Raw genomic sequence first — 17,400 nt, 5'->3', positions numbered from 1 at the left:
CCGGCATGAGCATCAAACCAGCATCTGTAGCAACGTAGTTTGCAATGTGATGCAGTTTCTTAGACCGCTGTGCCACTCGGGAGGCTCCAGCACCAAAGTTTTTAATGCTGATCAATTGCYTTGCACAAGGTATCAAGATACAGAGAGGAGTTGGCAAGAGCCTATTGTCCTGCTAATAGCTCATAATGGGCATGGTGTCCAGGTCAGGATAACCAAAACATTACTTTGTTAAAGACTATCAGAAAGAATTACTTATTTGTTTTGATCCAAAGCCATGAATGAGTGAGTCGCTCAGCTTTATGTAGGTGCCGAGGCTATATGACTGCACCATCAACTTGATTATTTAGCAGACATCACTTGCTTATATTCAGTCAACACATATATCTTAAGAATATCATAGAATATAATTGAACATTTTCGTTTCTCTTAGAATAAAAACCTTAGTGTAACAACAATTTTAGTAAGTAATACTGACAAGTAGAAACAAAAATAAGTGTATTTTTCCGGGTGTGTGCATGCAGGACAGAGGAATAGCAATTCTTACACTATTGTTCTAAATTCAATCACATTCTTCATCCTCCTCATTCAGTTCATTGAAATGCAATTTTGAAGTTGTGCACAATTATCATTCTATTTGGTTTATGTTGCCCATTCATTGTCAGTTAGAGACACATTAGCGCCTTGGGACCCAAAAGCACCATCAGTGCTTTAACTTCCCTTGCGCTGGTCTGGAGCAATGAAGCAGTGACGCAGGGTACTGTACTAAACAACAAATTACCTCTAAATCCTGCAGCATAATCTCAAAACGTTTAGTTGGCAACCACTGTACTGACTAGCTCAAATAGACAGAAGCGTGCTATATGCTATCATCTCTCGGCATGTCAAGCCCACTCATTATCTCAGCCAACCATGGCTACTAGGCTAAACCAACTAGGCTTGTAATTTAATTGAATTCGTATTTACAAATGGTATGCAAGTTTATTATTAAGGCACGTGATAGTTCACATGTTCCAGAAGGCATTTCTGCCCAAAAAACGCATTTTGATTAAAAAAAGAAGTTTACGTTCAAACGGCTCTCCTGTGARGTAGTGACCCGCGACATACGCCTAGTTTCCTGAAACGGTCACATGTACAGTACCAGTCAAAMGTTTGGACATACCTACTCATTCAAGGGTTTTTCTTTACTTTTACTATTTTCTACATTGTAGAATAATAATGAAGACATCTAAACTATGAAAAACAACCCAAAAAGTGTTAAACAAATCAAAATAGATTTTAGATTTTAGATTCTTCAAAGTAGCCGCCCTTTGCTTTTTATGACAGCTTTGCACACTCTTGGCATTCTCTCAACCATCTTCATGAGGTAGTCACCTGGAATGCATTTCAATTAACAGGTGTGCCTTGTTAAAAGTTCATTTGTGGAATTTCTTTCCTTCTTAATGCATTTCAGCCAATCAGTTGTGTTGTGACAAGGTAGGGGTGGTATACAGAAGTTTAAAGACCAAGTCCATATTATGGCAAGAACAGCTCAAATAAGCATAGAGAAACGACAGTCCATCCTTACTTTAAGACATGAAGGTCATTCAATGCGGAAAATGTCAAGAATTTAGAATGTTTCTTCAAGTGCAGTCACAAAAACCATCAAGCGCTATGATGAAATTGGCTCTCCTGGGGACAGCCACAGGAAAGGAAGACCCAGAGGTACCTCTGCCACCGAGGATAAGTTCATTAGAGTTACCATTCTCAAAAATTGCAGCCCAAATAAATGCTTCACAGAGTTCAAGTAACAGACACATCTCAACATCAACTGTTCAGAGGAGACTGTGTGAATCAGACCTGCTGCAAAATAAAGAAAAACCCTTAAATKAGTAGGTCTGTCCAAACTTTTGACTGGTACTGTTTTAATGTGGGCTATTTTCAGACCTTTCCTGGGTCTGAAAAGATAGACATATTCCCAAATATTTTGTTGTCAGCTATCAAGCTTTCAAGATATGTAACTTTCAAATTACAGAAATCATCCATGTATGATGCAAATTTCATCATATGATGCTGTGTTTTGCATCATCATGGTACSATATCTGTATTTTGAACACTRCATATCTTGAAAACTTGATTGCTGACAAGCAAAACATTTTGGGACTATGTCAACAATGGACTAATGAAACAAATATCAAAAGATAGTTTTGGGGTGTAATTTTCYTTTAATTAATACATTATAGCAGGGGTATTTCACTCTTACTCTATGGTGTCCGGAGCCTGCTGGTTTCATTTAATATCTGATAATTAAATGCACACACCTGGTGTCACAGATCTAAATCAGTCCCTGATTAAAGGGAAACAATGAAAAAAAGCAGTGGAACTGGCTTCGAGGTTCAGAGTTGAGTTTGAAGTTATTTTAGGTATGTAACTAACTAACTAATATGTGTGAAATGCTTGATGATGTATGTGATGTAAACAGAGAGGTCTACGTTCTTGGGGACCTAAATATTGACTGCTACCGGGATCGATATGACAACAGCCAGTGAAAGTGCAGGGCGCCAAATTCAAACAACAGAAATCTCATAATTAAAATTCCTCAAACATACATGTGTCTTATATCATTTTAAAGGTAATCTTGTTGGTAATCCCACCAAAGTGTCCAATTTCAAATATGCTTTTCAGCGGAAGCATTACAAACGATTATGTTAGGTCACCACCAAACCACAATAAGCAACAGCCATGTTCTTCCACGAAATCATACAGCATCACAAAAAGGCAGAAATAGAGATAAAATTTATCACCTAACCTATTGATTATCTTCAGTCTAGATGACACTGCAATAGACTTCAATGTTACACAATACATCATAGTTTTGTTTGAAAAGTTTCATACTTATCACTCATCAAAAACCTCTGAGTTTACATCTGTGGCGGCGTTATTTCACTCAGTTCCCAAAAACATCAAGTATTTTGCATCAGCCCACTCGGTTTCACAGAAATACTCATCAAATGTATAATGATATACCAAGTTATACACATAGCATTATAGATATACCTCTCCTAATGGCAAAACCGCCTGTGTCAGATACTTCAAAAAAACTTTACGGAAAAGCAACCTATGCAATAATCTGAGACGGCGCTGCTCAGAAATTAATAAAATTAGCAGCCATTTTGGATGTCAACAGAAACCAGAAAATACATGATACATGTTTTCTTACCTTTGATGAACTTCATCAGAATGCAGTCCTAGGAATCCCAGGTCCAAATAACTGCTTGATTTTTTTGTTCGATAATGTCCGTTATTTAATGTCCAATTAGCTACTTTTGGTTAGCACGTTTTGGTAAACATTTCCAAAGTCACTATAAGTCCGACTATAACGTGACGAAATGTCCAAAAGTTCCGTAACAGTCAGTAGAAACATGTCAACCGAATGTCATGAATCAATCTTTAGAATGTTGTTAACATACATCTTGAATAACGTTCCAACCGGAAGATTAGATTGACTTCAGTTGAGCGATGGAACGGAGCTGCTATCATTTGAACGCGTCGTGGTCAAAGCATGGTCAGGTCGCGTCGCGAGTGGTGACTAATTCCTGTCTCCTTCGGCCCCTCTTCACATTAGAGTCATCAGACAAAGTTCTATTGACTGTTGCATCTAGTGGAAGCCGTAGAAGTGACAAACTCATCCATATCTCGCTGTAATCAATGAGAGCTTGGTTGAAAATTTGCCCACCCCAGAAAAATCCAAACAGGAAGTGGAACTTCTCAGGTTTTTTGCCTGCCATATGAGTTCTGTTATACTCACAGATTAATTCAAAACAGTTTTAGAAACTTCAGAGTGTTTTCTATCCAATAAATACTCTTATATGTCAAATATTAGCAACTATGACTGAGGAGCAGGCCGTTTACTCTGGGCACCTCTGTGCACCTTTCATCCAAGCTACTCAATACTGCCCCTGCAGCCACAAGAAGTTTAAGAAACTKACTGTTAGAACTGTTAAGGCTCCRTGGATTGATGAGGAATTGAAATACTGCATGGTTGAATGAAATGGGGAAAAAGGAGTGGCTATTAAGACTGGCTGCACATCAGACTGTCTGACTTACTGCAAATTGAGAAATGATGTAACTAAACTCAAAAGAAATAAGAAGAAAATGTATTATGAAGCCAAGATCAATGATATAAAGAATGATGGAAAAAAACTTTGGAGTACTTTAAATGAAATTATGGGTAGAAAGACAAATTCAACTCCATCTTTCATCGAATCAGATGACTTATTCATCACACAACCACATGATATTGCCACATTTTTTTATGATTACTTCATTGGCAAAGTGGGCAAACATAGGCAGGAAATGCCAACAACGAACAGTGAGCAATTGTTTTCATGCATAAAAAACTAWTAATGAAAGAAAAGCATTGCACGTTTGAATTTTGTAAAGTTAGTGTGGGAGAGGTGGAAAGATGATTGTTATCGATCAATAATGACAAACCTCCGGCATTGACAACTTAGATGGAAAGCGACTGAGTATGGTAGCTGACTCTATAGCCACTCCTATCTGTCATATTTTTAATCTGAGCCTAGAGGAAAGTCTTTGTCCTCAGGCCTGGAGGGAAGCCAAAATAATTATGCTACCCAAGAGCGGTAAAGCAGTCTTTACTGGTTCTAACAGCAGACCTATAAGCTTGCTGCCAGCTCTTAGCAAACTGTTGGAAAAAATTGTGTTTGACCAAATACAATGCTATTTTTCTGTAAACAAATTAACAACAGACTTTCAGCATGCTCATAGAGAAGTGCACTCAACATGTACCTCACTGACTCAAATTACTGATGATTGGTTGAAAGAAATTGATAATAAGAAGAATGTGGAAGCGGTACAGTTAGATTTCAGTGCAGCCTTAGAAATTATTGACCATAACATGTTGTTGAAAAAAACGTATGTGCTATGGCTTGTCAACCTCTGCCATATTCTGGATTCAGAGCTATATACGGTATCTAATAGAACTCAAAGGGTTTTCTTTAGTGGAAGCTTCTCTATTGTCCAACATGTAAAGTGTGGTGTACCGCACGGCAGCTCTCTAGGCCCTCTACTCTTTTCTATTTTTACCAATGACCTGCCACTGGCATTAAACAATGCATGTCTGTCCATGTATGGTGACGATTCAACCATATACGCATCAGCAACCACAGCTAATGAAGTCACTGAAACCCTTAACAAAGAGTTGCAGTCTGTTTTGGAATGGGTGGCCGGTAATAAACTGGTCCTGAACATCTATAATTATAAGAGCATTGTATTTGGTACAAATCATTCCTTATTAAGTTCTAGACCTCAGCTGAATCTGGTAATGAATGGTGTGGCTGTTGAACAAGTTATGGAGATTAAATTACTTGGCGTTAACTTAGATTTTAAACTGTCATGGTCAAAACATATAGATTCAATGGTTGTAAAGATGGGGAGAGGTCTGTTCGTAATAAAGAGATGCTCTGCTTTTTTGACACCACACTCCAAAAAGCAAGATCTGCAGGCTCTAGTTTTGTCTAATCTTGATTATTGTCCAGTCRTGTGGTCCAGTGCTGCAAGGAAAGACCTAGTTAAACTGCAGCTAGCCCAGAACAGAGCGACACGTTTTTCTCTTCATTGTAATCAGAGGGCTGATATAAATACTATGCATGCCAGTCACTCTTGGCTAAGAGTTGAGGAGAGACTGACTGCATCATTTCTTMTTTTTATAAGAAACATTCATGTGTTGGAAATCCCAAATTGTTTGCAGTCAACTTACACACAGCTCTGACAAACACGCCTAACCCACCAGACATGCCACCAGGGGTCTTTTCACAGTCCCCAAATCCAAAACAAATTTAAGGAAGCATACATTATTATATAGAGCCCTTATTGCAAGGAACTTCCATCTCATATTGCTCACATAAACAGCAAACCTGGTTTCAAAGAACAGACAAAGCAACACATCAAGGCACAACGCCTCTCCCCCCTTTGACCTAGATAGTTTGTGTGTATGCATTGATATGTAGGCTACGTTTGCCTTAAAAAAAAAATGTAGTTCTATCCTTGAGCTGTTCTTGTTTATTGATGTTCTGTATCATGTTTCATGTTTTGTGTGGACCCTAGGTAGAGTAACTGCTGCTTTTGCAACAGCTATTGGGGATCCTAATAAAATACCAAATACGAAATAGGTTCCTCCAAGATCCCCTCAACTAACCAAAGGTGCAAAAATGAACCATTTACTAGCAATGGTTCCTTGAAGAACTCAAGGGGTTCATTGAGGATCTCCAGGGTTCCTGGAGCCACCAGTAATTCTAAGAGTTTAGTAAACATAGTGAATCTTTGTAATTCTAAAGGGTCAAGTTAGGACACAGCAACATGTTTGTATGGAAAACATCAGCACCAAATCACTCTCTATCATCATAAAATATATTATTAAATATATTATCAGTGATACTATGGAATTTCAAGAGAACAGATTAAAACATAATAATAAACATAAGACCTCATATAACTCAGTAGGAAATGGACAATAATAATCACATTATTTTACACGTAGAAATCTACATTACAGATATGTTCCATGGTCAGTTGTAACTTATCCTCCTCTGTATGTCATCGTGTAACGTAATTAAACAGAACTAAAGTTCATAACACCTCATTATAACACAATTATTTACTACTTCATCCACCTCAGGGAAACAGTCAGATCTGACAGCCAGTCCCACCGATTCTATTGGCCAATATTTATTATTACACGTGTGTATAGTGCTGAAGAACTATTAGTAATACATTATGGAGACAATTTCACGTAGCCTATGAGATGTTGTTGGGACTTGGAGACTGGGCATATGGCAGTATCTCTCTCCTCTCTGTGTCCAGCTGTGCTCTTTATGGAAGGACTTTGTGTCCTAACTTTAGTAACATAATAAATACACAAATATATACACTCTGTTTGGGTAACCTACTGACCTGGAGGTGCAAGAGTTCAAATCACCTCCACACACACGCACAGACAGACAGACAGACAGACAGACAGACAGACAGACAGACAGACAGACAGACAGACAGACAGACAGACAGACAGACAGACAGACAGACAGACCAGACAGGCCTACCTCTCTGTGTTGGTGGTTAACTCTCTCCAGGCTGAGGGAGTACAGGGTGTTCTTTAGCCCTACATACAGCCCTCTATGGCCTGTCAACATCATGGTCTGGGTTTGCAGGGAGGGAACTGGTCCCTGGAACACCCACGTCCTGGTTCAACTCCCATAGTTCGTAAGAGAGGAGAGAGAGAGAGAGAGCAGAGAGAGAGAGAGAGATGAGAGAGAGAGAGAGAGAGAGAGAGAGAGAGAGAGAGAGAGAGAGAGAGAGAGAGAGAGAGAGAGAGAGAGAGAGAGAGAGAGAGAGAGAGATGAGAGAGAGGAGGAGAGAGAGAGAGAGAGAAGAGAGAAAATGAGGTGGGAAACCGAAGATCCAAATTTCTAACCTCCTGCCAAATGTACGACCATAGAATTGCACAAACCCACAAAAAAATCAAATTTGCTGTTGACAAACTCCCGTATCTGTAAGGCGAAATACCGCAGTGTGCAATACCATCAGCAACATTTGTGACCTGCTGCCACAAAAAAAGGTAAACCAGTAGGTCGAAACACAAAACAAATATTTATCTGCCTATTTATTCTTGACACAAACCGGTGAGTGGCACACATACACATTCCATGTCTCAATTGTCTCAAGGCTTAAAAATCCTTCTTTTAATCTCCCTTTCATCTACACTGATTGAAGTGGATTTAACAAGTGACATCAATAAGGGATCCTACTGTACCTTTCACCTGGATTCACCTGGTCAGTTTATGCATTTTTTTGTGTGTTTTTACAACTTTTTCGTGATATCCAATTATTAGTTACAGTCTTGTCCCATAGCTGCAACTCCCGTATAGACTTGGTAGAGGCGAAGGTCGAGAGCCATGCGTCCTCTGAAACACGGCACTGCCGAGCCGCACTGCTTCTTGACACACTGCTCGCTTAACCTGGAAGCCAGCCGCACCAATGTGTCGGAGGAAACACTGTACAACTGGCGACTGAAGTCAGCGTACATTCGCCCAGCCCATCACAGGAGTTGCTAGAGTGCGATGGGACAAGGACATCCCGGCCTGCCAATCCTTTCCCTAACCCGAACAACGCTGGGCCAATTGTGCGCTGCCTCATGGGTCTCCTGGTCGCTTACATGTGTGTGTGCTGAATGAATACCCACAAATGAAACCCTCTATAAAACCAATGATGTAATGACAAGATAAAGACCCTGGGTGATACAGAGCCTGAGGATATGTACCTCTGAGTCTGCATGATCAGGCTACCTGCTGTTGAACTAGAGAAATAGAAAAACTGTCCTTGTCTAATGTAGAAGGTGGCACTGTAAAATGTATCCTTGCCAGGAGAGGGCGCAATCAGATTCTGGGATGCTTCACCTGGGGAAAGGTTATGGGGTTCATGCATGTTCCGGGATTGTCTTTAAAATAAAATCTGAAGCCTCATGTTTGTCAGGTAAAGCTTGAAGTTGAATATTACATTTTCATCATCAAAAGATAAATATTTTTGCCTCAACTTTATATATCGTTAGGGCTGCCAATCATAACTAATTAGCTTCTGTTATTACAAACTTTGTGTGCCATTTTGAATGACGGCACTAGCTAGTTAGCAAACCAAACCGAAACATTAGAGAGCAAGCCTTACGAAAGGTAATTCTGCTGTGAAATTATTGAACAGGCCTCCTAGTCAAGAGTCAAGACCAACAAAAAAAGGACTATACAGCTAGCTACAAGTGAGTGGAATAACAAATAGACTACCCAGTTAAAAAGTGAGTGGAATCATATTGGAGACCCAGCAGATTTCAAAGTAAAAAATATCAGAACTTAGGATGACATTTTGCCAAAGACAATCCTTTCAAGTATTTCTGTTTTTTCCACGGTCAGCACACCAACAGTTAACCGAGAGGTGAAATGACGTCAGAGAGCCTGTTGTTGCTGCTGCATAGAGCCTCTGTGAGTACTACCAAAGATTATGGTGACGGGAGGACGTAATTTACCATAATTTATTTTTATATATATATAATTTCTTTTTTTGTTTGTTTTGTAGGTGGTTGATCAGCTTTAATATTGCAGACATATTGTGGCTTCCATCAATGTAATTGTCTACATCATTGTCTACATATTTGAGATTTGAGATTCTATATTCTATAAATATATTTGAGATTCTTCAAAGTATCCACCCTTTGCCTTGATGACAGCTTTGCACATTCTTGGCATTATTTCAACCAGACATGAAGGTCAGTCAATACAGAACATTTCAAGAACTTTTAAAGTTTCTTCAAGTGTAGTTGCAAAAACCATCAAGCGCTATGATGAAACTGGCTCTCATGAAGACCACCACAGGAAAGGAAGACCCAGAGTTACCTCTGCTGCAGAGGATACGTTCATTAGAGTTACCAGATTCAGACATTGCAGCCCAAATAGATGCTTCACAAAGTTCAAGTAACAGACACATCTCAACATCAACTGTTCTGAGGAAACTGCGTGAATCAGGCCTTCATGGTCAATTAGCTGCACAGAAACCACTACTAAAGAACACCAATAAGAAGAAGAGACTTGCTTGGGCCAAGAAACAAGAGCAATGGACATTAGACCGGTGGAAATCTGTCCTTCGTCTGATGAGTCCAAATTTGAGATTATTGGTTCCAATCGCTATGAGACGCAGAGTAGGTGAACAGATGATTTCCGCATCCAACTCATCCCAAACCATTTCAATTGGGTTCAGGTCGGGTGATTATTTAACCAGGTAGGCTAGTTGAGAACAAGCTCATTTACAACTGCGACATGGCCAAGATAAAGGCACACTTAACCGTGTAGCATGGAGGATGAAGTGTGATGGTGTGGCTGTGCTTTGCTGGTGACACTGTCGGTGATTTATTTAGAATTCAAGGCACACTTAACCATCATGGCTACCACAGCATTTTGCAGCGATACGCCATCCCATCTGATTTGCCGATTGTGGGACTATCATTTGTTTTTCAACAGGACAATGACTCAACACACCTCCAGGCTGTGTAAGGGCTATTCGACCAAGAAGGAGAGCGATGGAGTGCTGCATCAGATGACCTGGCCTCCACAATCACCCAACCTGAACCCAATTGAAATGGTTTGGGATGAGTTGGACCGCAGTGTGAAGGAAAAGCAACCAACAAGTGCTCAGCATATGTGGGAACTCCTTCAAGACTGATGGAAAAGCATTACAGGTGGAGCTGGTTGAGGGAATGCCAAGAGTGTGTAAAGCTGTCATCAAGCCAAAGGGTGGCTACTTTGAAGAATCTCAAATATATTTTGATTTGTTGAACACTACGTACCCAAACTGGAAAATATTGTAAACTGGAAAATATTGTTCCTTACAAAAGTTCCCTATGTGTTATTTCATAGTTTTGTTGTCTTCACTATTATTCTACAATGTAGAAAACACACACTGGTCTGTGCAAGGCAATTTACCCGAATTGCTCCTGTAAGTCGCTCTGGAAACCAGTGTCTGTTAAATGACTAAAATGCTTGAGTGAGCTCTTCACTGCCTCTATTAGAGGGGGACTGCCCCCTCCTATTGAAGCCACTGAAGTTGAAGGCTGAGCGCAGGCCTTATGGCACCCTATGGCACTCCCAATCACTGCCGGTTGTGATACAGCCCGGGATCGAACCCAGGTCTGTAGTGACACCTCTAGCACTGCGATGCAGTGCCTTAGACCGCTGTGCCACTCAGTCTGCTTCAATGTGTAACTCAAGTTGAAGGCCGACCGGGGTACTGCAGGCTGCCATTAGCAACTAAATTATCCTTCATTTGTGTGCAATTTTAAAATAATCAGTTCAAGGACATACATATTAAAAGCAATTATTGTTACCATGATTGTCTTCAAAAAAAGATGAAGATTGACATTTTTTCATTTACAAAAATTTGGGAGATKTCCACTAACAAGGCCTGCGGTCAGCCTTCAACTTCAGTGGCTTCAATAGGAGGGGGCAGTCCCCCTCTAATAGAGGCAGTGAAGAGCTCACTCAAGCATTTCAGTCATTTAACAGACACTGGTTTCCAGAGCGACTTACAGGAGCAATTCGGGTTAATTGCCTTGCACAGATTTTTCACCTAGCTGGCTCAGGGATTCAAACCAGCAACCTTTCGATTAATCTCTGAATGCTCTTAACCACTGGGCTACCCTGCAACCCCTGACATGATTGAAGACTAACAGTGAAATGCTTACTTACACGTCCTTTTCCAACAATGAAGAGTTAAAGATACAAAAATGTTAAATTATTAGGAATAGTGACACAAGGAATAAATACACAGTAAATAACGAATAACAATGAGTAAACAATTATATACAGGGAGTACCAGTACCGAGTCGATGTGCAGGGGTGTGAGGTAATTGAGGTAGCAATGTAAATGTACTGTAGGTAAGGGTAAAGTGACTAGGCAACAGGATAGATAATAGACAGTAGCAGCAGCGTATGTGGTGTGTCTGGGTTCGCGCCCAGGCTCTGTCGCAGCACAATTGCACAATTGGCATAGCGTCGTCCGGGTTAGGGAGGGTTTGGCCGGTAGGGAGGGTTTGGCCGGTAGGGATATCCTTGTCTCAGTATGTAAAAAAAAAATGTAATAAAATGTATGCACTCTACTGTAAGTCGCTCTGGATAAGAGCGTCTGCTAAATGACTAAAAATGTAATCTTTCAACAGCATTTACAGTAAAGCAAAGTAATGCAAGCCAGATGAATCAGAGACAGAACCTACGGTATTAATGCTAATATAGCTCGTACATGGTTAATGTTTTGTTGTATCATATGTTATATGAACTTGAAGATACATTTTGCATTACAGAGTTTCTGACCTAGATAAAGATATATCAGAAAGAACACTAGTAACATCCCAAAGCTTCTCCCAGAAGAGCATAAGAAGAGCATTGGTAAGAACTTGGATGTCTGGGAAAGATGTTGTGATTGCTGAAAGGGTTATTTGATCCTCACAGCCCAGCCTATCAGCTGTCCTGAGGGGAGGAATTCCTTTCATCAGACAGGAAGCGGAAGTGTTGTCTTTATCTGACCCTGGGTAGCGGCTGTCCTTGGGCACAGATCTAGTATCAGCTTACAGTCCACAAATCCTAACCTTAACCATTTTTGGAATAATGCAAACTGGCAGTAGGTCAGTAACTAGGGGGAACATCATCCTTCTGCCTTTATCTCTTAGTTTTAGTTATTTATTTATCTTAAAGTGAAAGTAGTGTGTCTCTAGACCATGAGTTTGATTAGGGTGGGGAAGTTTAATAGTGACTGAACACATGGTTCACACACACACAAAGGCCCGTGCCCGTGCCCCCCCGTGCCCCCCCCCATTTGCTTACTCTGTGTATTTTCTCTCTAATCAAACCCGTAAGGTGGTCCTTCTATCATGTCTACAGCTCTAGAGCCCAGGTCTGGAGGTGAAGGACCAGAGCCAGAAGCTACCACCCCAGAGAGGGCCACTTCCCATGGGCCCTGAAGCACAGAATTGGATGAGACAGGGTCTGTAGTGTGTTAGGAAACCCCCTAAAGCTTCATAGTGTCAGGCAGAGCAGTCTAGCACACAGGTGATTTATATGATCAAATGAGACCCTCTGTTTTCCTCCCTTTCCCAAATTGGAGCTGCCATTTTCTCTTGCACTGAGGAGAGGAGAATACTCCTGGCTACCCTCACCATCTCCTCAGACACAACTTCTATGGAGTTATATGTCAAGGTTTAAGTTACTTCAAACACCTACAGGGCTTTCTAAATGCCAGTGTTTCAGGATGGGGATTCTGTTATTTGTTATTTCAGCATCTGTTTTTAGTAGCATTACATCTGGAGACAGAGTGTCTTTATAGGATTAGATATCTTGGTAGAGACAGATAGTTTCTGTTTATTTTTCAGATTTTAGATCCAGTCTCTTGGTTGTGCTAGCAATAGAGATCTATGTGGTACAAGCAGAGTTAAGGTTTGTTTTAAGAGGTATTAGATCTCTAGGTGCTGTTAGGATTGAGATTAGTCTGATTGTTCTGGTAGCATCATTGATCTCAAACAGTGTGTGTGTGTTTTGTGCTCTTGGATCTTTAAGGTAGAGACAGAGGGGATGTGGCAGTGGTGTTATGCCAGCGCCCAGACACGCTTCCTGTAATTATCTAATCCAGCCAGTTACAGCTCTCAAATGCGTGCACGTGTACAAACACACACATGCACGCATGCTAACGCGAGCAGACACATGATGCGAAAACACACGTATGTGGGACTCACACACACACACCTCCAGATGAAACACATATGGAATGAGTAATGATTCAGCTGACGCTGACAAGGACAGACAGGTGAAGTGGAGCAGGACAGAGCGTGTCATTCACTGGGCAAGACTAAATATATGTTGTTCTCTAATTCTCTAGTTCTCTAATGTTTCAGATGAACTACACATTTACTCATTGGATTCTTCTCCCATCGATCGGGTACCGGCCTATAAGTATCTGGGCATTTGAATTGACAAACAATTCATGTTCATTAATTAAATAACATGTGGATGAGCTAGTTAAAGAGCTAAGATTTAACGTGGGCTTCTTTTTTAGAAATAGATTTAGCCTCTCTCTAAATAGCAGGAAGCAGATTATACAGTCAACTTTCCTGACAGTTCTTAACTATGGTGACACTATTTATCAGATTGCAGCAGCCACTACACTTAAACCGTTGGATGCCATCTACCATAGGGCGCTTCACTTTATCACAGGTGACAGTTTTAATACTCACCACTGCATCCTGTATCAAGAGGTTGACTGGTCCTCATTAAAGTCCCGTAGATCACTTCATTACTCCCTTTTTGTTTACAAAGCCCTACTACACAAGCTTCCAACTTACCTAACCTCCTTGCTAACGTATAACAGAATGAGCTACCAAACCCGCTCGCATGATTGGTAAACTCTTGAGGTCCATCTGGTCTTTAGGTAAATCCTCCTTTAGTTTTAATGCCCAAAATTGTAGGAATAACCTACATAATTATTGATTCACTGGTGCCACTGGAACAGTTTAAGACTGGTGTTGAATGAATTCATTGAGGATTACAGTTGTTTCGATTGATTGAGGTGGTTTATTTGTTGAAATTGTGGTGTCGAGGTTGTGCCTTGTGGTTATTTGAACTCTTCTTGTTTTATTTGTCATGTAAAAGAAAATCTTCCTGTTTGTGAGAAAATGTTTGTACTCGTGGCACCATTGGGAAAATACAAGTTTATAAATAAATAAAAATGGGCACTCTGGGGATATGAGGAAGTTAACACATCACTGGACCAAATCAAAAGTCCTTAATAATGAGATTGAAGATAAGGATAAGRATGAAGATGACAATGAAGAGGACACTGAACATGCTGATAACAACCATTATAATGATGGTGGTGGTGGTGATAATGATGGTGATGATGATAATGATTACAGGAAGTGAGTGAAGTAAATAGGACGATCATTTGATCATGCTGAGACATGCATAGCTAACAAAAGTCAAACAGTGTATAATTATCTAAAGCAGTTACTGCTGTTCAGTCTCTATAGACACAGTAAGGAGATTTCTACTCCTCTCCTCTCTGTCATCTTCTGCAGCTGGTTGGTGTGTGTTACTGTGTGACTGTGTGCGTCTGTGTACTCTGTGTGTGTGTGTGTGTGTGTGTGTGTGTGTGTGTGTGTGTGTGTGTGTGTGTGTGTGTGTGTGTGTGTGTGTGTGTGTGTGTGTGTGTGTGTGTTGTGTGTGTGTGTGTGTGTGTGTGTGTGTGTGTTGTGTGGTGTGGTGTGTGGTGTGTGTGTGTGTGTGTGTGTGTGTGTGTGTGTCTCTCCTCACTGTCACTCTCTCCAGCTAAGTAGTGAACGAGGGAGTGTGTCTTTTGCTAAAACAAATGAGAGTGAGACTGTGCTCCCACATCAAATGGAAAACAGAAGGAGAGAAAAAAGAGAGACTCCCTCATGACTAATCCTTTCATCACCCGCCTGTGAAGTGCTGAGAGATTGCAGGGGAGATTTAGAGAAATTAAATCATAATAAACTATTTAAATCCCTACCATGGCATCTCTGTAACTGTATTCCTACTGGAGCACAGCGCAGAGTGTATCAGACTGGGAGGAAACAAGGCTTCCTTTATTTTACTCAACAGTGGCGAAGCGAGGGAAACAGTTAGTTAGAGAGAAATACAGATTCTTGCTCAGAGTYTATAAAACATGAACCTCGGGAAAGTTAAAGGCAATAGACAGGTTGCCGAACAACGTCACGAAAACGATGCACGCACATCACAGAGGCAGAAGGCCGTGTGTTGTTATGATTCTGGATGGCCAGAAAGCTAGCAACAAGACTTTGGATGTCTTTGACAATTTTTAGGGCCTTCCTCTGAAACCGCCTAGTATATAGGTTCCGGATGGCAGGAAGCTTGGCCCCGGTGATGTACTGGGCCATACGCACTACTTTCTGTATCGCCTTACGGTCAGATGCCGAGCAGTTGCCATACCAGGCAGGGATGCAACCGGTGAGGATGCTCTCAATGGTGCAGCTGTAGAACGTTTTGAGGATCTGGGGACCCATGCCAAATATTTTCAGTCTCCTGAGGGGGAAAAGGTGTTGTCGTGCCCCCTTCACGACTGTCTTGGTATGTTTGGACCATGACAGTTTGTTGGTGATGTGGACACCAAGGAACTTGAAACTCGCGACCCGCTCCACTACAGCAACGTCAATGTTAATAGGGACCTGTTCAGCCCTCTAGTCCATGATCAGCTCCTTTGTTTTGCTCACATTAATGGATAGCACTATGTGACATCAGCTGATGTAAAAAGGGCTTTATAAATACATTTGATTGATTGACTGATATAGAGGTTGTTGTCCTGGCACCACACTGTCCAGGTCTCTGACCTCCTCCCTATAGGCTGTCTCATCATTGTTGGTGATCTGTTGTGTTGTCAGCAAACTTAATGTTGGTGTTGGAGTCACGTTTGGCCACACAGTCATGGGTGAACAGGTAGTACAGGAGGGGACTAAGGACGCACCCCTGAGGGGTCCCAGTGTTGAGGATCAGGGTGGCAGATGTGTTGTTGTCTACCCTTACTACCTGGGGGCTGCCCGTCAGGAAGTCCAGGATCCAGTTGCAGAGGGAGGTGCTTAGTCCCAGGGTCCTTAGCTTAGTGATGAGCTTTGTGGGCACTATAGTGTTGAACGCCGAGCTGTAGTCAATGAACAGCATTCTCACATAGGTGTTCCTTTTGTCCAGGTGGGAAAGGGCAGTGTGGAGTGCGATTGAGATTGCGTCATCTGTGGATCTGTTGGGGCCGTATGCGAATTGGAGTGGGTCCAGTGTTTCCGGGATGATGGTGTTGATATGAGCCATGACAGCTCGTGGCTGGGTCTCCCTTTGTAGTCCGTAATAGTTTGCAAACCCTGCCACATCCGACGAGCGTTAGAGCCGGTGTCCTTTGAATCTATGACAACCTCGTCTGTTTTACACAAAAGTTGTTAAACAACCCACCCATCTATGATTCTATTTGTTGGAAAAAGTTGATGTCTTGCCAGCACTAACCACAGGGGGTCCTACTAATATTTCCAAACAACCCAAAATGAACCCAAAAGTACCCAAAATAACCCCAAACAGGTACCTAAAATAACTGAAAGTACTCAAAATCACCCCAAACAGTTACCCAAAATGAACCCAAAAGTCCTCAAAAGCAGTGGTGTAAAGTACTTAAGAAGTTAAAGATAATTTAAAGTACTTCTCAAGTAGTTTTTTGAGGTATCTATACTTTAACATTTATAGTTTTGACTACTTTTACTTCACTACATTCCTAAAGACAATGATGTACTTTTCACTCCATACATTTTCCCTGACACCCAAAAGGACTCATTACAATTTCAGTGCTTAGCAAGACAGGGAATGGTCCAATTCACACGCTTATCAAGGGATCATCCGTGGTCATCACTACTGCCTTTAATCTGGTAGACTCACTAAACGCAAATGCTTCTTTGCATGTCTGAGTGTTGGAGTGTGCCCCTGGTTATTCTTAAATAAAATAAAAACAATAACATTTTGCAGTTTAGTTTGCTTATTGTAAGCAATTTGAAATGATTTACTTTTATTTCTAGTTTTGGTATGTAAGTATATTTTTGCAATTACACATACTTTGATACTTAAATATATTGAAAACCAAATACTTTTAGACTTTTACTAAAGTCATATTTTACTGGGTGCCTTTCACTTTTACGTCATTTTCTATAAAGGCATCTTTACTTTTACTCAAGTATGACAATTGGATAGTTTTTCCACAACTGCCCAAAGGTACCCTTAACATCACCAAACAGGTACCCAAAAGAACAGCAAA

The 17,400-nt window shown here is 40.9% G+C and overlaps 1 protein-coding gene across 2 annotated transcripts in view; it reads right to left on the bottom strand.

The window, feature by feature from the left end:
• Window positions 1-17,400, bottom strand: part of LOC111953045 (semaphorin-3E-like) — a 55,700-nt gene that overhangs the window by 15,447 nt on the left and 22,853 nt on the right. The window contains exon 3 of one of the 2 annotated variants that reach the window (XM_023972131.2): window positions 7,098-7,239. In XM_023972131.2, coding sequence (XP_023827899.2) covers window positions 7,098-7,239 — 142 coding nt within the window. Of the gene's footprint in view, window positions 1-7,097; window positions 7,252-17,400 lie in introns of those variants that run through there. The other variant, XM_070435217.1, reaches the window with a different exon arrangement.

The sequence above is a fragment of the Salvelinus sp. IW2-2015 genome, linkage group LG26 (genome assembly GCF_002910315.2).
Source record: "Salvelinus sp. IW2-2015 linkage group LG26, ASM291031v2, whole genome shotgun sequence".
In the NCBI taxonomy this organism is placed as follows: Eukaryota; Metazoa; Chordata; class Actinopteri; order Salmoniformes; family Salmonidae; genus Salvelinus; species Salvelinus sp. IW2-2015.
Note: the sequence above shows the minus strand (reverse complement) of the source record. Positions and strands in the feature narration are given on the sequence as shown.